This window comes from Nuphar pumila, chromosome 9 (genome assembly GCF_984573655.1).
Source record: "Nuphar pumila chromosome 9, dmNupPumi1.hap1.1, whole genome shotgun sequence".
In the NCBI taxonomy this organism is placed as follows: domain Eukaryota; kingdom Viridiplantae; phylum Streptophyta; class Magnoliopsida; order Nymphaeales; family Nymphaeaceae; genus Nuphar; species Nuphar pumila.
The window spans coordinates 126315599-126338700 of NC_143257.1; the positions used below are offsets into that span (position 1 = coordinate 126315599).

At 36.4% G+C, this 23102-nt stretch overlaps 1 protein-coding gene across 2 annotated transcripts; it reads right to left on the minus strand.

The window, feature by feature from the left end:
• Positions 1 to 15810: 15810 nt before the first annotated feature.
• On the minus strand, positions 15811 to 22577 carry LOC149829340 (uncharacterized). 2 transcript variants are annotated; one of them, XM_090018050.1, is made up of 7 exons: positions 22123 to 22577; positions 20924 to 20978; positions 20694 to 20768; positions 20486 to 20577; positions 17043 to 17124; positions 16366 to 16449; positions 15811 to 16191 (listed from the first exon to the last, which is right to left on the minus strand). In XM_090018050.1, the coding sequence occupies exons 1-7, from the start codon at positions 22506 to 22508 to the stop codon at positions 16066 to 16068; spliced, it is 900 nt and encodes a 299-aa protein (XP_089874176.1). In that variant the 5' UTR covers positions 22509 to 22577; the 3' UTR covers positions 15811 to 16065. The 2 variants fall into 2 exon arrangements, with proteins under 2 accessions (XP_089874176.1, XP_089874175.1); XM_090018049.1 differs by having other exon boundaries at positions 20924 to 21029; positions 22123 to 22533.
• Between the last annotated feature and the right edge of the window lie 525 nt (positions 22578 to 23102).

Below are 23102 nucleotides of genomic sequence, written 5' to 3' on the forward strand. Positions count from 1 at the left end.
TTCTCCTGGAGTAGCATTAGTACTACCACCAGCAGGCCAAGTCTTATACCTATCCTGTTCGCAAGTTGGGGGGACAGCGACATCATCACCAGGCCGATTATAGGCATTTGTTGTACTGTAAGAGTCTATCCTAAGTGTTTTCTGTTCTCTGGTAGTGTGATTTGGGTTTGTTGGTCGAGCCATGAAGATTTGCTCATCTTCACTTGGAATTTCTGACTCAGTTTCAGAGTAGTAGTACTCTGATTCTTCATCAGACTCCTGGGCTTCCAACATGTCGAGGTATTCAGGGGTCCCCTCTATCTGTGCACCAGTCAGCCTTTCTTCAAGGGAGTGGGTATAGATCTTCAAATGTTCAATGTCATTGTTCTCTTTCTGTTGAAGCTTTGTGATCAGATCATTTTTATCTGCAATAGTCTTCAACAGATTGTCCTGTTCCTGCCTATAGACTCTAAGTTGCTCAGTGAGGATGTCTACTTGTCTTTTGATGTTCAGGTTAGAAGCATTAACAAGTTCCACCTTGATCTTGTCAACGTCTATGTTCAAAGCCTTCATAACTGCATCCATTTTCTTGTCATATAACAAGAATTTAGCTTCAAAATCTTTTGTTACATTCACCGTGTTGGTCTTGTTTGTTTCGATCCATTGATGTATGTTATGCTTCTCTAGTTCTTTTGGATCCAACTTTAAGAGCCAAAACAAGTATTTCCTTAGCACTTCAATCTGAAACTCTGCATTCGCTTTATCCTGATCAATGACCAAATCCCTAAGGGAGTACTTCAAAGCATAGTTCTCATGCTTTGTATCAGTTTCAACATTTTCTAGTGGGAAGGATATCGCATTCTTACGATCTCCGAGGCCTAAGGCCTCATCGATGAACGAGAATAGATTCTTCATTATCGATTCCATCATCTGGTAAACATCCTTGCAGTTGATGTCTACCTCTTTGGAAAATCCATCAGGATTCTTCCACTTGACCTTCCAATTCTTTGGACGGCTACCTAAACCAACCAGTGTGTTGATTTCAGACACCACTTTGTCCTTTCGCTTTTCATTCTCGGATTCCAACCTATCTATCCTAGCAGACATGTCATCAAAACGGCTGGAGACAAAGGACTTGAGATCATTGATCATTGAGTGAGTCTTAGTATTATCATCTTGAAGGTTCTTAAACCATTTCTCTACACTTGCATCACAGTTTTGTTCATTATGATCATGGCTGTAGATGCATTTCTTAAGAAGAGAGGAGACATTAGCCAACTCTCTGATGAGATAATCATACAGACTCCCATGACCTTCTGGCATAACCAGAGTGGTAGTCACAAACTTACTGTACTTGTTTATTTCAAACATCAAATTACCACACTGAGAGCAAACCATTTTTGCAGAGTAAGATAAACTGAATGTGTGAAAGTACTTCAAGAGACGACTGGTTCTGATATGAGTAACTAAGAGAGTTTTTACTTAGATTGGAGAACTCAATGACTCATATGCAGTAAGCTCGAATTGCAGTTTATTAACTCTTGCCTCGTGAAAGAAAGTCAGAATTTTAATGAAATGTTACCGCACCAACATCACGTACTCCACTTTTGTCTCTCCTGCCAGTATGCACTGCAATGTCAATCAAACCCCCAATAGCTCACTTGCAACCGAGTGGCACGCTTGCATGATCAATCAGACTCCCTGCATATGCGTCAAGTGATCAGTACCAGTCACAAGTATCGATCTTGACTATATTACAGCAAGGAAATTCTCGCGATAACAGGTTTAGTCGATAAATCTTGGAAAATTTTCAGTGTTTAAAAAATTTAATAAAATATAAAATAACATAAATAAGTAAGAAAATAACATGCTTACATAATAAAATACATATATAATAAAAATGTAAAATAAAAAATAAAGAAGAAAAAATATATTTAAGACATGGAAAAGAAATAAAAATAACTGAAAATATCATGATATTATCGTTGCAGTGTAAAATTATTTTTGAGAAATATCATGATAATTTTCTTTTTAAAATCATTTTACCGAAAGAAAGTTATATATAGCAAATATTTTCAATATATCATCAATATATGTGACAATGATTAGTACACACAAAGTGTTGGACAATTCATAGCAAGAATAGGCAAGAAAAAACACAGGTTTCCACTCAAAATAGGAATAAAGTATGTTGAAATTTGCACAATTCAGGATAGGCTTATACACAACAAAATAACTCACTTGGAAAACTTTCACAACTTCACTAGTTTCGGAACAACCGAACAAGAAACTTACTGGACTGTTGATCAAAGGATGGAAGACAAAAGTGTGTAAAGGCTAAAAGATGGAATGACATGCCACTTACCCAAACCAGCCTTTTATAGACAAAATAAAATCCACAAGGGAATGCATCAGGAGCCAGGAGGTAGCTGTTCCCTGCATGTTTACGGAGAAATAATGTATTGGTATTATGAGGTCCAACTGCTTCTGTATTGGTATTAAAACAACTAGTCCTTCAAGTCCACAGGCCACGGCTGTTTCCCCGTTCGTCATGATTATAAGGTAACGTCATCCTCTCTATCGTCATCAGCTAAGAGCAGCCCAATCGTCAACAAGTCTACTTTCACTTTACCACCTAGCTAAATTTTCATCTATGACTCACCTAAGATAACCTGAATTATGACACTTCAACCATACATTTATGATCATGGTTCAGAATCATAAATGCATGAAGTGTCATAATTCAGAATTCATGTTATCTGTCCGGAGAGCCAAAAGATAAAGATAACATGAATAATACAATTCAAGCATACATTTAATCATGGTTCTCTCTCTCTCTCTCTCTCTCTCTCTCTCTCTATATATATATATATATATATATATATATATATATATATATATGTATATATATGTATATATTGAAAAGATGCTAAATAAAATATTCATAATGTAACATGCTAAATGGTCTTTTTTAGGGTTTCAGTGCTTTCTTCACAATTCTGGCCCTATAGTTGATTTACTAGGAATCAATACTTGAATCATGTTTTTCCAATGAAAAAAAAAGATATTTGGAACCTCGAAAATTTACAAAGATTTTAGGCTATTGATTTTTCAAGCCTTATAAAAACTTACTATGTGCCGAATTCAAATGCTCCAAGAGCTGATTACTATAAAATCAGCATGTAAATTATATCTACACAGTAATAATTTAAAAATAAAACAAAAGAAACCTAGAAACTTATTATGCATGATAAAACCAATTATACCTACCATCTAGTAAGGATCATTTTGACTTAATTTAACCGTGTGTAGGTGTTCAACATGGTCGATTAGTGGAAATCAGCTCTTAAATCATGTCTCTTGGATGGAAAACATGTTTTATAAATCAAAAAAATTTGATGCTTTTACAATCATCAATTCTTGCAATGTCTGTAAAATTTGTTTTAATATCAGATCCCGTCAATCCAAAAGTTGATTTCTTACTTATAAACAGAGAGGTTAGATTCAGTGTTGTCAGTATCAGTGAGTATCGGCCTGAATCAGCCGATCCTTATCACCAGAAAATCTATACGATACTGACCTGAATTGGCTTTTTAAATAAATATAAAATTAGCTTAAAATTAATTTTCTAATATTATTTAAATGGCTTTAACATGTGTCACATTCTGATTGACACATAATATTTTTTAAATTATTTTTTGGCCAATTCAGAATGATTCACTTGAGAATCGGTATCGGGCTGATTTACCTGAATCGTTGGCCATACGATGCAGGTCCCATTCCGATACTGACAACATTTGTCGTATTTACCAAAAAAGGAAAAAAAAAGGCTTTGCTAAGTTCATTGAAGCAAACATTGTATTTAGGAATCTATTCTCATCAAATGACATAATTGATGTCCCTTGGCTCCCCCAAGAGACGAGCCACGCAAGACATTTTAAGAAGTGTGAATGGGGTAGATGACCATGTGGTTGAAGAATGGGCTGCTGCTTATCTTAAAGAGGTGGTCACCTGTAATGATGTCAATGTAGGTAAAAAAGGAAAAAAAAAGGCTTGGATATAAAAATAGGTTTTTTCAAGTTTTGATATTTTGCTACATTATGAGCCGTTCTTGCATATATGCCACAATCACGTGAACCAAAACTTAATTGCTACTAAATAATGCTTGTAGACCATATCTATAGGGTCTGATCAACAAAAAAAAAATCAAATTTTTAAAAAATTAAAGCATTTATAAGATGGGAGTATATGCTTGGGTTAGCGATTTGTAGAAGTCCTCTCAGTTGAATGACGATTCAGCTGTTCAGAGTTTGAGGATCAGCACCATAAACTGTGAACAGCTGAATCGTCATTCAACTGAGAGGACTTCTACAAATCGCTAACCCAAGCATATACTCCCATCTTATAAATGCTTTAATTTTTTAAAAATTTGATTTTTTTTTGTTGATCAGACCCTATAGATATGGTCTACAAGCATTATTTAGTAGCAATTAAGTTTTGGTTCACGTGATTGTGGCATATATGCAAGAACGGCTCATAATGTAGCAAAATATCAAAACTTGAAAAAACCTATTTTTATATCCAAAACCATGATCCAATACATGATTTCTGTCAAATAAACTATGTTGAGTACATCTGTAAGGTCTGATTGAATAGATGCAACCTACAACTATGAATTTTAATAGATGGGAGTTGGTTCTCTCGAAGCATCGTAGTATTATATATATATATATATATTAGCTACAAATGAAGGTAAGAAATTAATGAGTAGAAATCACTTTTCTCTTCAAAAAAAATCAATTTTTTGTAGATCAAATGGTTTGTTTAGTAGAAAACTTGTTTTGAATGGTGATTATGACAAGTAATTAGGTTTTTAAAGGGGCCCAAAAATCAACGTCCCAAAATGTACCAAAATTTCATTAACTCAAAAGATCACTCTTTTACATCAGAAAAGCATGATCCAAGGCTTGATCCATAGCAAACAAACCATGCAGATTGAGTCCATATAACTTGCACCTGTGATTTTTAGCTAGTTAATCCTTTACCTTCATTCCTAGCAAATATTGTTTCACACACACACACACACACACACATATATATAACAGAGCCTATGTTTACCTACATTGACATCATTACAGGTGACCACCTCTTTAAGATAAGCAGCAGCCCATTCTTCAACCACATGGTCATCTACCCCATTCACACTTCTTAAAATGTCTTGCGTGGCTCGTCTCTTGGGGGAGCCAAGGGACATCAATTATGTCATTTGATGAGAATAGATTCCTAAATACAATGTTTGCTTCAATGAACTTAGCAAAGCCTTTTTTTTTCCTTTTTTGGTAAATACGACAAATGTTGTCAGTATCGGAATGGGACCTGCATCGTATGGCCAACGATTCAGGTAAATCAGCCCGATACCGATTCTCAAGTGAATCATTCTGAATTGGCCAAAAAATAATTTAAAAAATATTATGTGTCAATCAGAATGTGACACATGTTAAAGCCATTTAAATAATATTAGAAATTTAATTTTAAGCTAATTTTATATTTATTTAAAAAGCCAATTCAGGTCAGTATCGTATAGATTTTCTGGTGATAAGGATCGGCTGATTCAGGCCGATACTCACTGATACTGACAACACTGAATCTAACCTCTCTGTTTATAAGTAAGAAATCAACTTTTGGATTGACGGGATCTGATATTAAAACAAATTTTACAGACATTGCAAGAATTGATGATTGTAAAAGCATCAAATTTTTTTGATTTATAAAACATGTTTTCCATCCAAGAGACATGATTTAAGAGTTGATTTCCACTAATCGACCATGTTGAACACCTACACACGGTTAAATTAAGTCAAAATGATCCTTACTAGATGGTAGGTATAATTGGTTTTATCATGCATAATAAGTTTCTAGGTTTCTTTTGTTTTATTTTTAAATTATTACTGTGTAGATATAATTTACATGCTGATTTTATAGTAATCAGCTCTTGGAGCATTTGAATTCGGCACATAGTAAGTTTTTATAAGGCTTGAAAAATCAATAGCCTAAAATCTTTGTAAATTTTCGAGGTTCCAAATATCTTTTTTTTTCATTGGAAAAACATGATTCAAGTATTGATTCCTAGTAAATCAACTATAGGGCCAGAATTGTGAAGAAAGCACTGAAACCCTAAAAAAGACCATTTAGCATGTTACATTATGAATATTTTATTTAGCATCTTTTCAATATATACATATATATACATATATATATATATATATATATATATATAGAGAGAGAGAGAGAGAGAGAGAGAGAGAGAACCATGATTAAATGTATGCTTGAATTGTATTATTCATGTTATCTTTATCTTTTGGCTCTCCGGACAGATAACATGAATTCTGAATTATGACACTTCATGCATTTATGATTCTGAACCATGATCATAAATGTATGGTTGAAGTGTCATAATTCAGGTTATCTTAGGTGAGTCATAGATGAAAATTTAGCTAGGTGGTAAAGTGAAAGTAGACTTGTTGACGATTGGGCTGCTCTTAGCTGATGACGATAGAGAGGATGACGTTACCTTATAATCATGACGAACGGGGAAACAGCCGTGGCCTGTGGACTTGAAGGACTAGTTGTTTTAATACCAATACAGAAGCAGTTGGACCTCATAATACCAATACATTATTTCTCCGTAAACATGCAGGGAACAGCTACCTCCTGGCTCCTGATGCATTCCCTTGTGGATTTTATTTTGTCTATAAAAGGCTGGTTTGGGTAAGTGGCATGTCATTCCATCTTTTAGCCTTTACACACTTTTGTCTTCCATCCTTTGATCAACAGTCCAGTAAGTTTCTTGTTCGGTTGTTCCGAAACTAGTGAAGTTGTGAAAGTTTTCCAAGTGAGTTATTTTGTTGTGTATAAGCCTATCCTGAATTGTGCAAATTTCAACATACTTTATTCCTATTTTGAGTGGAAACCTGTGTTTTTTCTTGCCTATTCTTGCTATGAATTGTCCAACACTTTGTGTGTACTAATCATTGTCACATATATTGATGATATATTGAAAATATTTGCTATATATAACTTTCTTTCGGTAAAATGATTTTAAAAAGAAAATTATCATGATATTTCTCAAAAATAATTTTACACTGCAACGATAATATCATGATATTTTCAGTTATTTTTATTTCTTTTCCATGTCTTAAATATATTTTTTCTTCTTTATTTTTTATTTTACATTTTTATTATATATGTATTTTATTATGTAAGCATGTTATTTTCTTACTTATTTATGTTATTTTATATTTTATTAAATTTTTTAAACACTGAAAATTTTCCAAGATTTATCGACTAAACCTGTTATCGCGAGAATTTCCTTGCTGTAATATAGTCAAGATCGATACTTGTGACTGGTACTGATCACTTGACGCATATGCAGGGAGTCTGATTGATCATGCAAGCGTGCCACTCGGTTGCAAGTGAGCTATTGGGGGTTTGATTGACATTGCAGTGCATACTGGCAGGAGAGACAAAAGTGGAGTACGTGATGTTGGTGCGGTAACATTTCATTAAAATTCTGACTTTCTTTCACGAGGCAAGAGTTAATAAACTGCAATTCGAGCTTACTGCATATGAGTCATTGAGTTCTCCAATCTAAGTAAAAACTCTCTTAGTTACTCATATCAGAACCAGTCGTCTCTTGAAGTACTTTCACACATTCAGTTTATCTTACTCTGCAAAAATGGTTTGCTCTCAGTGTGGTAATTTGATGTTTGAAATAAACAAGTACAGTAAGTTTGTGACTACCACTCTGGTTATGCCAGAAGGTCATGGGAGTCTGTATGATTATCTCATCAGAGAGTTGGCTAATGTCTCCTCTCTTCTTAAGAAATGCATCTACAGCCATGATCATAATGAACAAAACTGTGATGCAAGTGTAGAGAAATGGTTTAAGAACCTTCAAGATGATAATACTAAGACTCACTCAATGATCAATGATCTCAAGTCCTTTGTCTCCAGCCGTTTTGATGACATGTCTGCTAGGATAGATAGGTTGGAATCCGAGAATGAAAAGCGAAAGGACAAAGTGGTGTCTGAAATCAACACACTGGTTGGTTTAGGTAGCCGTCCAAAGAATTGGAAGGTCAAGTGGAAGAATCCTGATGGATTTTCCAAAGAGGTAGACATCAACTGCAAGGATGTTTACCAGATGATGGAATCGATAATGAAGAATCTATTCTCGTTCATCGATGAGGCCTTAGGCCTCGGAGATCGTAAGAATGCGATATCCTTCCCACTAGAAAATGTTGAAATTGATACAAAGCATGAGAACTATGCTTTGAAGTACTCCCTTAGGGATTTGGTCATTGATCAGGATAAAGCGAATGCAGAGTTTCAGATTGAAGTGCTAAGGAAATACTTGTTTTGGCTCTTAAAGTTGGATCCAAAAGAACTAGAGAAGCATAACATACATCAATGGATCGAAACAAACAAGACCAACACGGTGAATGTAACAAAAGATTTTGAAGCTAAATTCTTGTTATATGACAAGAAAATGGATGCAGTTATGAAGGCTTTGAACATAGACGTTGACAAGATCAAGGTGGAACTTGTTAATGCTTCTAACCTGAACATCAAAAGACAAGTAGACATCTTCACTGAGCAACTTAGAGTCTATAGGCAGGAACAGGACAATCTGTTGAAGACTATTGCAGATAAAAATGATCTGATCACAAAGCTTCAACAGAAAGAAAACAATGACATTGAACATTTGAAGATCTATATCCACTCCCATGAAGAAAGGTTGACTGGTGCACAGATAGAGGGGACCCCCGAATACCTTGACATGTTGGAAGCCAAGGAGTCTGATGAAGAATCAGAGTACTACTACTCTGAAACAGAGTCAGAAATTCCAAGTGAAGATGAACAAATCCCCACTGCAGTTCCAGAAAAAAAATGAAGTCTGTGTGTTGTTTCAGTGGCAGGTGATGATATCTACAAAGGCGCGAGGAGCGTGGTGGCTGCAAGTTGCTGATGCAAATTGTCTGCATGGTGTCACTTCAGAATAAATAGTCTTGTGGAGACTACTATCAATAAAATCTGTTTGTGAAAAGAATGAGTGTTGTGTTCTTTCTTGTGTTCTTTGAGTATGTAGTTAGTGCATGTTGACTGAATTGCATAAGAGTATTATGCATGTGTTTAGCTGCTTTCTTGGTCTAGAGCTTGTTTGGCTCTCTTGCTCTTGCTGGGTGCTATCAGTCAGCCCCTTGGTCCTGTATTTGATGTTTCTTGTGATTGATGTTTTAATAAAAGTTAGTCTTTCTTATTTCATTGTTCTAAGGGCAGACAGATTCTTTTTTTTTTAATTAATAAAAGCTAATTTAATTTTTAATATTATTAAAAATTCATTTCATGTATGGTCGTGTCACTATCGACACGCAGGCCAAAACGGAATCTCTGCGACATAGCAAAAAACCTATCACCTTTGTATCAAGATATCATCAACTTTAGTATAACATGCTAAGTGGTAACTAATCAAGGATTGTAGCCTTCAACTAAGTAGGGCTGATGCACTAGGAACATTTATAGCAAGGTTATGAAATTACAAAATGGTCTTATCATGAATGTTAATCCATTTCAAGTGGGAAAAAGTTGATGTAAAATCTGGCATTTACATGTATTTGGATTCGAATCTTAGTGGGACTTGGACTCGAATTCGGAAGCAAAATCCAATACGGAGCCTGATTTGATTATTTATCGGATCTTACTTTGGCTACCAGATCCGACAAATCAGATTTGGATTCAGGTCAGATGTTAGATTAATATCCGACCCTGGCCATTGACATCCTTATGTGTAAACAAATTGTGCATAGACTGGTAGAGACATAGGATGGGTTCCATCCTATGTCAATCCTAGCCATCCAACTGAAGCTTCTTAACAGCTAGCATCAATCCATGTTCTGGTAAAAATGTGAACCAATCCTGGTCATTGATTGAACTGCTAAGAATGAATGTAGGATGGAAACCATCCAATGTCAAATTAATAATCGCACCGCTAGGAATAAGCCATACTCAATAATAAAACAAACAGATGGATGCTCCCTCGAATGTCGTAACGAATGACATCCATATACCTTAATTGCACGGCTTATGTCTCGGATTAGTCCTGCATTTTTTTCTGTCCTTTCAGAGTCGTTGATGTTATAGATGAATGGCATTTAGAGTATATCGAATGGACGGCTGAGAGTAAAACCGATCTGACTGTTGTTAGGTTGGAGTGTGCCCAGTAAAGTTGGGCCGGTCATATAAAGTCCAACTGGCAGGTGTGCTCTATTGAGTGGCCACTTTAACCCTACCCTGACCTAGGCCTCTTGTGAGAGAGAGGATTGAGTGCAATGTAATTGCATACTTTTAGTGATCACCTTACCCTTTCTGCTGTTGGGTCACATAGCTGAAAAGTTGCATCGGGTGCAGCAGCACACCAAAAGTGTGCAATTACATTGCACTTATCAGAATCCATAGACGACTGAATCATAAGCTGCCAAACATCAAGCATAGATGATGTCACTTTTTAATGACAACAGAGGTAAGCATGGACTTGCATGCATGTGATTAGGGGTGGCAATCAGGTTGGGTTGGGTCGGGGTGTTGGCGGGTTGGTAGGTCAGAATACCTCAACCCGAACATGACCCGTTTATTAAATGGGTAACCCGACCCGACACGGTTAACCCGTTTAATAAGCGGGTCGGGTCGACATGACCCGATTACACGACATGATGACCCATTTATTAAACAGGTCGACCCGATAACATAGACCCTAAACACAGCAACCCGTTTATCTTAATGGATTCCAACCTTTAGAACCCTAAAGCCCCTTTTTCTCCTTTTTTTTTCCCTTTTCCTTTTCTTTCTTTTTGCTTTTCCTTTCTTTCTCACCCTCTTCCGTAAATCCCTTTTACGAATGGGTAAAAAACCAGAAGAAGAAGTGGGGTGGCTGCAATCCACACATGCATTTTTATATATACTCAAATAAGCCAAACAATAATTTCTTATGCACTAAACATAACATCAACACGTAAGTCACACCGTGTATGCATTACAACATTCATTCAACCATGTATTATGTGCACATAAGCATATTATCATGTTTCACATATATCATGTCGTGTTGAATATAAGTATATCATCATATTGCATATCATTACATCATGCCAGTATATTAACATATTATGCAGTCTAATTTAACATTGTAATCAAAATTACAACATAATAAATCAAAATATTCTAACAAGTGATGGCACACCCATATAACCTTATTAGGCCCACACACTGTACACTAATAGGTCGTGTGTCCATCTAGTTCAATTTTGTAACCAAGTCATGTTCAACTGATATACTTTTGGACCCATGACATTCATGCAAACATAAGTTCCAAATTTAGAACTGTATAAACAAAATTTATCAGTTAGTATAAATTTTCCATAACCTTTATACAATGAATTTAAATATAAGATTTTTACTATAGATGCACATACGTGTTAGGTCTAAACTCATTCCAAACTAGTGAATAATAAATCTTTAACTAAACATGTTTTATGTTCACATTACAGTCATTTTCGGTTCAACATTTCTAAAGAAACATCCCATGCATTACTCAGAATGAAATAAAATTTGATATTCATATTGAGAGTAACTTGGCATATTTGACTCAAGCTAAACAATACCCTAGTGAAAACTCATTTTCAATTGAGAATTAAAATTATAAAATAAGTCATTTTTGCTTTTTGATAAACTACTTTCTAGAAATTATAGGTTTTGAAACGATATTGCATGATTTTTAATTTCCAAACCGTAAAGCATCTGTGGCAAGATTTTTATCATGTGTTCTTCAATATGCAAACTAATACACATAAAAATTTTAATCATAAATCTTGAATATTTTGGGAGCAATAAATTTTATAAAATTGTGTAGCCTATAAAGAATTTTCATCGGGATAAAAAATCTATGTCAACTTGCAGAGGTCGTATCTCCCAATCAAGAACTCAGTTGAGATTAAATTCTTTTTTAAAATTGCTTCCATATGTCTCAAACATCTTTCTAAATTTTCAAGATTTATCGGTTCATTATTTTGGAGAACCAAAATTTTCTTTTAGGCTAATCAACATAAAAAAAGAGAACATGCAATTTTTAAGGAAAAATATCAATAACTTTTTGTTTTTTTATTAAAAATACCAAAAATATGCATCCAACGATTTTTATTCATCAATCATCACACATCATATTTATGCATTTACAGATATAAACATAGAAACATTATACATATCATGAATCAAACACATGATCCAACATTTTTACATAAGAAAATATGTTTTTCTTAAAAAGGATTTTCAAAAAGGATTTTAGGTTTATGAAAACTTCCAACGAGATTTTTAATCCACCAAAGCCATATTTAATCAAGGCATAAGCATTTTCAATATGCTAAATATACAAAAGAATACAAGATTCAAATTTGGTATAAACTAAAATCTCAAACCGCATACCATAACTGTGCCATTTTGCATAGTTTCATTGAAATCGATGTAAAACCCGTTCAAAGACTCAATCTATAGTTTCAAACCATGAACTTGAATCAAAATTTGGATTCACATAAATCAATCCCATATCTGAACCTATTTGTATAGATTTTTTATTTTATTTTTGCAAAAAATCAAGTTCTACAGCTTAATACGTCAAAAACCGACTCCCGAAAACCTCATATGATCAAACAAAGACTACCAATCCATAAAACATTCAATCTAAATCCATACTTAAATCTAGAACTAAGGTTGAATACCAAAATATAGTAAAATATAGCTAGGGTACTCACCTATATAGGATCAAACACTAGATTTTGGCTTCTATGCACGTACTACCGATGGTTTCTCCTTTACGTATGCACCTCTACCACCAACCTTCAATTGATGTTCACACCTAAGAGGAGTGTGTGAGATGGAGAATGAAGAAGGAATAAGGGAGAGGTTGATGTGGTAGAAAAGAAAGAATAGAGAATTAGAGAGAAGAGGGAGTGAAAAAGAAAGAAAGAGAGAGATATAAAGGGGCGTGTGAGAGGGTTCCTCTTTATAAGCTCTTAATCTCATTCCATAAGGAATGAACATTTTATATTTCATATTATTCTTAGGTGGTCTCTCTCCAAAAACGTGTGAGGAAGAGAGACTTGTAAACTAACAAAAAAAAATCTTTTTTTAAATTTTCTATGTAGGACTCTTAGTCAATTTAGGTAATCTTAGCTAATTAGGATTTTCTAAGCATTGTAGAAACTAAGTAGGTTGACTATCTAAATAGGTTGGATATGAGAAGTAGGTGGGGCCTACATAGGGGGGCGCCCAACCCTATGGACTCCTACCTTTTTAGTTAATTCAAATAAATTCTAATTTCCATTTCAACTAAATTTTAAATAAGATTTCTTAATTAAATTAAAATCCAATTTAAATTAAATTCCAAATTGAATTCCAATCTAGATTAAATTTCAAATTCAATTCACATCCAAATTTAAATTCAATTAAATCTCAAATCCAAATTCACATTTGATTCAAATCTAAATTAAATTGCAACTTAAATTCAAAATCACATTAAGATTCAAATTAACGTGAAATTCAAATACAAATTAACATTCCAATTAAATTCTAATTCAACCCAAATTGAGACATAAAAGTTCATCTTTATTTATTTGATAATTATGAAAAATTCGCAGGTAGCACAAAATGAACCTAGCAGATCGTTGTGAACTCATTCATGATTGGTATGTATAGCGGGTGATCCAAGACACAAGCAGCTCGTTTAGATTAAATGAGTTGAACCTGAACATAGGGTGTTCGGCTGAGGAGAGCTCATATATATATACAAATGTGTTCAATATGATTGATTTACTATAAATCGACACTTGGATCATGAATTTTGGATTAAAAAATGTTATTTGGAGCCTAAAAAATTTATGAAAATTATACGTCGTTAATTTTGAAACTTACAAAAACCTATCCATGCATCGGAATCAAATGCTTCAAGAATGGATTCTTATAAAAACAAGCATATAAATCACATTTGCATGGTCGGAATTTTGAAAAAAAACACCAAAAATCCAATAAAACGTCCATTGAGGAGGTTTGAGAGGGTTTTCCATTGGGGAGGTTTTCATTTCCACATATATATATATATATATATATATATATATATATATATATATATATATATATATAAAGAATAATGTATAAAATATATATAAAAAGAGAAGGATGAATGAAAATACATACATAAAATATGAACTATTAAGTGTGATATATAAATATATACATTAAGTGTAATGTATAAAAAATATATATTCCATGCACCAATAACATGGAGTGTTTTTACACGAGCCAACTTGTTCGGCTCGTCTAAAAATGAACACGAGCAGAGCCATGAGCTCAATCCACTGGTAAACGAGCCAAGCTCAAACATGCCCTGTTTGGTTCGTTTGGCTGTTTACCAGCCCTAATCAGCAGCGTCTAAATTGTCCAGCTTGGACAAGCAATCAAACACAGAAAGCTCTCTTGCTTGTAGATTTTCACATTATCTGCTCCTAAAAAATGCTCCTGGATCTTTGGAGCAATGAAGTCACGGACACATTTGTTGGATAATGCGATGAGCCACTGAGGGACACTGAGGGTAGGGGTGGCAATCGGGTCGGGTTGGCGTGTCAGCATACCTCAACCCGAACCCGACCCGTTTATTAAACAGGTCGGCTGTGGCAAACACGAACCCGACCCGTTTAATAAACGGGTAACCCGACACGACCCGCCAACCCATTTAATAAATGGGTTGGGTAAATGGGTTTTCAGGTTCGCGGGTCAGGTTGGCGGGTTGACGGATCGGGTTGGCAGGTAGGCAGGTTGGCGGGTTGACGGGTCGGGCAGGCGGGTTGACGGGTCGGGTTGGCGGGTTGACGGGTCGGGCAGGCGGGTTGACGGGTTGGCGGGTCGGGTTGGCGGGTTGACCCACCCGCCTAACCCGTTTATTAAACGGGTCAGCCGGGTTGGCGGGTTGGCATACCCCCAACCCGAACCCGACCTGTTTAATAAACGGGTTACACGGGTCAACCCGTTTATTAAACGGGTTGGCTTAAGCCCAACCCGAACCCGCCTAAGAGGTGGGTTGGCGGGTCGTGTCAGAAATTGCCACCCCTAACTGAGGGACACCTAGGAGGAAGGGTAAGGCCAGTGAGTAAGAGTTTTAATTATGAGTACTGGAAGACAGCTAGCCCACCGTGAAATTGCCAACAAATCTCCACGTGATGGCTTCTATTGATTCTTGAGCTGTGAAGCTGTGCATGGAAAGCATTTAATAGGTTTAATCCTGATATTACTGGATTAGGTGAATTGGGTTGAATGATTTAATAAGTTTATTTAAATATGTGAAGTTATGCAATGGAAAAGAATGGAGCTGGAACAGGTCATAGGAGTAGGTGAAACAGGCAAGAGGATTTAATGGGTCTACATGGTTTGAACTAGGGGTGTCAATGGGTCGGGTTTGGTTCGGACCCAGGTGGAACCAGACTTGGACCAGATTTTTGGGTATGGTATCCAGTCCAAACTCGGGTCTACTATAAGATAAACCATACCCGGATCCGATAAGATCTACATGAACCAGACCCAGACCCAGACCCAGACCATACTCTATAAAATAATATTTTTTATCATTTTTACATTGAAAAATTAAGGGTTCAGAACTCGGGTCAGGCCTGGGTCTGGTATAAAATTTCACAAACTACACACAACAGATTTCATTTGCCAACAACATGACAATGATAAAAACAACAATTCTCGAGAACTTTTAAGTGGTAATTGATAGTACAATAATCACAAGTTACAGAATGTACACCAGAGAGTACTGCCATGCATCAGACAGAAGGCACAAGTAGACTGGCCCTAAATAAGCAGACACATCACAAGCTTCTCTGTGCACATTGATCATTATACCAATGGGAAGTCCTTTGAGATGTACAGGATACTTTCATGATTTATACCATTTTAGTTTTGGTGTCCGTTATCGTTTTGATGTCATGGCACCGAAGACGGCTGACCCAAATACTCGCGCCACTCATCTGGAAATCCTCTTCGCATTTTCAGCACCTTCATGGCTGCAGTTGTTAGGGGTATAGCATGGATATTAAAGTCTTTGGGTGCCTGAAACATAGGCGCAAGTAGCTTTTTATCAATCAGTATTGAACATTGTACAAGTGCAAGCTAGCAGACTCAATCAAGAGTCTAGGTTCAAACATGCTACGAAGAACGGTATTTCACATCAAATTCACTTGCTTCAATTCTAGAAACCCCAAGACAGAGACTTGCAATACCCACCTTAGGAACTTTGATCAGCTTCATGCCCGCTTCGTCTATAGTTTTCTTCCCTTTCCTAGAGTTGCACTTTGCACAAGCAGTAGCCTGCAGTTAGCAAGTCTCATGTCAAAAAATTATAGACTTCAACATCTAGAGTCTTCAGACCTGTTAATGGCATTTCAGAGTTGGTTTGAAAAAGCCACCCAAACCCTCGAGATCAGAGATCTCATTCACATTTTAATTCCTTCACCCCCCAACACCACAACCACAAGTTTGTTTGCATGCACGCTCAAATCCCATTTGAGTTAATTCCACAGAAAATTGAATAGGTGCTCACACTAGCACTTTTCGATCACCTCAGGCAATGGTTCACTTCCATATGTAGTATTACAATGGCATGTTCTCGCTTTTATTCCACTTTATCCTACATCTATATTAAATGAGAACTACTTTTTACATGCAACAGCAGTCCCCGCTGGTCTTTTGAATTTTTTACAAAATTTAAATCCATATGGCAACAATTGCTTGCCTGATTCATGCAGGAACCGGGGAATCACAGACAGGTCCCCATGGAGCCTAGGCTTGTCAGCCAACAGAATTATGAGGGTAAAAGCCAGGATGATAGCATGCTGAACAATGCAGTACAAGTATAAAAAGAAAGCTAACTAGTGTAGACAATTAAAGATACATTTGCTCACCAAATTTTCCCATTTCCATTCCCCACCAAGTGAAATCGGCAAAACATGATCAATAGTCAAATTGTCCCGAGAAGAACAATACCTACAGACAGATAAATCCCCTCAATATCTGCAAATAAAAGCTTTAATACAAAAGATGCAACATATATATATATATATATACATACATACATATATATATATATATATATATATGTATGCAGAATTTTTCTTTCACTAACAGTTGATTCAGGCAAAATTAGTCAGTGATACAGATGCAAGGATCAAATCCCTCTATGTAAAACATATAATAATTTCATAGAGCGTATCCACTGCTAGGGATTCAATACTGCTTGCAACCTAGTACTGGGTAACAGTGGCACTGCCTTAGGTTATGTTTTCCATCACCATAAAAAGTTTAACCTCTCATTTGAAATTGAAAGAAGCCAGAATGATTTAGAGAAAATAAACAATAAAAAAAACTTGACCATACAAATTTCAGAGGGAATGCTCAAAAACATGGAAGCACTTACTACCCTTGACAACCAACTAGATTGGTCCATGGAATTGCAGATTTTTGTTTCACATGCTAATAAAAGTGGTTCTGATTTGCACGCAATGCATTTCTTGTACCAGCAGAAACACCAGGTATACTAGTTCACACAAAACAAAGTGCGCTAAGAGTGCAGTTCTTATCAGGAAGAGCATCCTCCCACATATGTGAAATGAATAACAACAAACCATAGTTATCAGGAAACAAAATGGATACAAGAAGTGAAATATGAAGCGGCAGTGGGGAAGCGAGTCTTAAAAAGTAGTATGAAGAGGGAAGAGGGAAGAGGGAAGAGGGATATGGTTGTGAAGCAATTATACAAGCACATGAAAAATGAAAAGGAAACACATAGAAAGCAATATGAAGCACGACTAAAAACAAATAAGAAATGACATAAACACAAATATAAATAGGTATAAAACTAATATGTAAGATTGTTACAAAGAAATTATCATTTTCTAATATAAAAAAAACATAGGAATTGAGGGAAAAGCAAGTGGGAAGTGACAAGAGAGGGAAACGTTAAGGAGACGAAAGAGAATCAATTTGGGAAACGAGGAGGAAGAGAGCTTCCCACTAAAGGGAATCAAGTTTCCCATATTCCAGAAGCGGGTTTCCCAAAGCTTCACCTCCTTTTGGGGAAGCAAAGAGTTTCCCGCATCCGAAGCGAGCTGCCGAGGAAGTGAGTTTTCCCATGTAGGAATAAGTTTCTGGTAACTATGCAACAAACCATAAGAGACTAAGAAAACTTGATTCTGCACCAAGTAGTTAAGTCCAATCTAACCCATGACATCTAGGTCCAGGATGAAAACTGTGAATTTGTTTGGTTTAATCATTTAACTGTTTCTGCAGTACTTTCTTTTTACCAATCTATTAAGAGATTAGGGTGAGTAAATCATCTGCCAGCCTCGCAAGAACTCATGTCAGATTAAGATGAGTAGACTACATCCTAAAAAAATAGAAAAACATTGATTCTACTACCAAGTTCTGTGTTACAACTCCTAGAAAAACATATTCATCTTTTTCCAAACATGCAAATACTATCATTATGTTAGCCATCTTATGGTATGCTATTTCAGAAAGTTCTGTGTTACAACTCCTAAGCAAGATAGATGACGCTTAATACCCCTTTGTTGAGTGACATCCACCTTGGTAGAGAATGGCAGATTAACAGGTAAAATCATTTTAAGCCACATTGATAATGGGCCTTCCGAATCAACTTGGGAATATAGCCTGATACATGAATAGCATCCTATGCACAACGCGTCCTTCTGAATCTATCAAACCCACTTCTGCCCTAAATGAGTCCCAAAGAGTTAATTCAATTCTCCAAAAGAACACAAGAAAGAGAACAAGATGTGATTACCCAAGCCATAGCCTATCTGTTAACCGCATGAACAATTGACTAAAGATCAGAAAGTGAATCGTCAAGCCAATGTTCATTCTCAGAATGCTTGCATCAGATGAGGTCTTGATGCATGTCATATGAAAATCAGACCTATGGCTTCCTCCGTGAATCAGTTGTCCCAGCATCCAGATTGGTGTTGGATGTTACAATCCTCGACACTATCTCAACATTTTCCAGATCTCATAACAGATGCTAGTGCTTTGATATATTTTGTATTATTTCTAACAAATTATAAGACATTTTGTTACAAAAAGAAAAATGTACTGAGCTGACAAGAAACTGCAAAAATGTGAAATTGGGCTTTGCTATGCATGCAGTCAAAGTTCTGGAGAAAAGAACATGTGGAATCAAGACTAAACTTAATAAAATGAACTCCCTCATGATTGCACTTTTGCAATGAGTCAGCAGGAAGAAGAAACCAAAGATTGTGGATCACTGTAGTTGCCAGGCGCTCAGAGATGCCCAGTGCACTAGGTACCATTTAAATTATAGAAACCCTTGTAAGCTGTATTTCAGACAGCTAAGCAACCCAATGACTGATTAAGGCTCTGTTTGGAAACCTGCAGCTAGGGATGCAAGTGAGGAATCCACGGTTTTTTATGGCTTTGTCAAATCCATACAGTTGTTTGGAAAGCCGCTTACAATTCAGACGAGGATCGTGCACTTCTGTTTTCAAGTTGGTTCGGGATGCAGCTTGCATGCTAATAAATAACACAGTAAAGGCTGTTGGAAAGGTCATTGAGGAGCATCGGAAGGGCAACCAGTGCAGCAGTTGCTAATTACCACCTAGTTTTTATGGGCATTGAAATGTGGAACTGGCACATGCAAATGCACTCTCAAGTGCATCTTTTCCAAAATTTCCACTCTTCAAAACAAGATTTGACACTGGGGATTCCCCAACTCTTCTCTGATGGTAGGCTCCCAAACAGAGCCTAAAATCAGATCATTTCAGGATGCAAAAGATATCTTTGTGCTTGTTCTAAGTCATCAGAATACCATCATTTAGGAATCAAATTCTCCCTTTTGTTTTAATCGACTTAGTACAAAGATAATATGGATAAGTTCCACACACAGACCAGTCTTTTATTTTAATTCAGCAAACAGATTCATGTTCTTAAAATTGATATTTGAAGGCCATTAAAGAAATAGATAATTTGGGACCTAAGTTCCATTAACTCAGGTTGTTATAGTTTAACCATGAGTCGTACTAAACTACCATTCTTGTAGAATAACATAAGATCATGACATAGTTCACAATGCAAGTTTACAAAAAGACATTTCATGTGCATGTAACATCAGGTCTCACTTTGTCTATATTATCAGAAAAATGAGTCCTAAAATATCATTTTTGAAAAGTATGGGTTTATTTTCAATATGCGGCAAAAGATGGGTTCCTATTTGAAAATTTCCATGCATAATATGAAGTAAGATAAGGAACTAAATGATCTTAATATATACATCCAAAATGAAGCTTTCTAAATCATTATTCTTAATGATACTTACTGACAAGTGAAAGCATCTCGAAATAATATATTTTTACGACTAAGGTGTTGACTGATCCTTCTCCTCTTGACAACCTGAAGTAAATTTGGAACCTGAAAATAGCACGCAAAGGCTGCTGATAAGTGATAAGTCAAAATTAAAGCACACAAAAGAGTGGACACAAACTTTTCCACAAACAAGAGCACACTGAATGAGAGTGATTGCTTACTCTTAGAACAGCTGGTATGTAAAAAGAACCACGTGGAGAAGAGACGGTTTGATCATAGTACTCCAACACATCAGCCTGGTTAAAACAAGATCACTATCTTACGTTTTTTGTTTAAGGTGACAAAGACAAAAGATCAGTAGATAAGAAGATATACATAATAGTAAATGCATTCATTCTTTCATAATGCAGTTACCAAAAAATAACTACAATAACTGGAGATTTGGTCTTACCTTCTCCGTAAATTCCAAACAAATGGCACGTCTCCAGCATACAACATTGATGGGCCTGAGCATGATCAAAATCAAACAAATTGCATGAAGAGAATAAGTAATCTGTCTGCTGTCGCAATAACATTCAAGAAGAAATCATTTAGAAAACCTGAAAAAGAATGAGAAAGGGAAAAAATATCTGGATTCCACGCATAAAAGAATTTCAACCACATAGCTAATGATATAAAGATATTACTATAGAAATACCATATGAGGGACAGAATATGGGCTTGCATTCATAAAGAAATATCAAGGTAAATCACATAATTTGAAGCAATGGACCAAAATATATATTTGTACAAGAAAAGCACATGAAATAAAGATGTAGTCTACGGTTCAATTCAACATTCTGGTAGGAACTAAACAGAGGTGTTCCTGGTGTAACATTAATTTGGACGCCAGGTTTATTCCCAAATCTGACTGATCTATTTCTGTTTGCCTGGAGTCCCTAAGAACCTTCCAAATCCAATTAGCTCAACTGTTGGATCTGGTTTAGGGGTAACATCAGACCCTTAAATACTTGTAAAACCACATCCTATAAGGGTGAAAAGATAAAGGGATATAGGTCATGTAAACCACTCCGTTTCTGTTTACTCCAATGCCTACGCCAGACAGACTAAGTCCAAAGTCCAAACCATTTGCATCCCAAAATATTAACAGGAGCAGTATAAGAAAAGCCACATAGCTCATAACATCACAAGCAGCAACTCTATGATTGGTTATGACTTAATCACTTGCTTACCATGGTGCATTTTAGGTGATTGACCAGTGCATAGATTCCGAGGACACGAGAAATGAAAGAATTTTATGCAACCAATAGATGACATCTTAGGAGACTACATCATCAAACTACTGTTGTTACCATTTAAAATCCTTAACAGTAAAAACATGCGGTGGATAGAGTTACACAAAACATGATCAAGATAAGAAACTAAAGAAGATCACATAAAATAGTTAATTAGCATAAGAACATCAGTCTATCTAAAAACTAGAAATTGATGTGATCATAAGCCACAAACGAGTTAAGCAAATCCTATAGGTAAACTCAATCACCAGCCAACAAGAAGAAAGCCATCCAAACTAAACAAAAACTCCATTAAAACTGAAAAGAGAAGCACCAACCAAAGAAAGAAAGGTACTACACATTCAGAACCACTTACCTGTATGAAACATCCAGCACCAACCCCCTGAAACAGGACAATTCATCAATACCACCACTACCATCATCATCATCATCATCAATGGCATCAATGTCACTGTACCCATCACTCATCACACACTCTTCCCCATAAACCTTGCCAGACTTGCTTCCCTGTGAACAGACCCTACCAACCTCACAACCCCTGGTCTTAACCCTGTGGATGTGAAGTGGGTGCCCTCCAAATCTTAAATACCAACCCTTATACTGAGATGGGTACTTCAAATCTAGTGTAAACGATGCTCTGTTACCATGGCACAGCAATCTGAGGCGTCCCTGAACCGTGAATTGGGCAGGCAATGTGGGTCTGCCCCCCCTTGTAGCAGAAGGAACCGAAGGACACTTCATTCTATTTGGTGCCTAGGCAAAGAAGTCCACCTTTTTCATGTAATTTAATAGGAGAAGGGAAGGTGGTGCCAAAACTTGTGAGCAGAGTCCCAAGCGTGCGGAGAAATGGCAAACGGTTCCCAACCACACGCTGGGCTTATGACCTTGGAATATCCAACCAACCTACAGGGGCGTCTAGTCAAAAGATTTGCGTGTGGGGCTTTGCTGGGTTGGTGCCCTTGTCTGTGTGTGATGTTGTGATTGCATGCACACATTCAGGTATATGTAAGTAGGGGTGCAGAACGAGTCGAGCTACTCGAGCTTAAAGGGTTAAGCTCTGTTCAGGCTTGTTGATGTGTATTACCGGAGCAGAGCTCGAGGATAGGTTTAGGCTTGTTTCTGTAAGCGAGCGAGCCAAGCCTGATCAGACCTTACGCTTGTTGATTGTGTGTGTATACATATAAACCCTCACCAAGACTCAAGGGGTTTGTCGTAGTGGGATGGAGCCTACACCGTTTGACAGGCAGTCTAGGTTCAAATCTCATGAGTAAGCCGAAACTTGGCAACTTTATGGGGTTGAGGGTAAGCCCTCAGAGTTTTACGCTGACATAGACA

Bases quoted from the DNA above. Each gene is read 5' to 3' on its own strand.
- LOC149829340 (XM_090018049.1), bottom strand. From the start codon at position 22,508: ATGAAGTGTCCTTCGGTTCCTTCTGCTACAAGGGGGGGCAGACCCACA. The intron at 20,769-20,923 runs GTAAGACCAAAT...TGTTTTAACCAG, and splicing joins GTTTGGAATTTACGGAGAAG to GCTGATGTGTTGGAGTACTA. The intron at 16,450-17,042 runs GTGAGCAAATGT...TGCTAACTGCAG, and splicing joins AATGGAAATGGGAAAATTTG to GCTACTGCTTGTGCAAAGTG.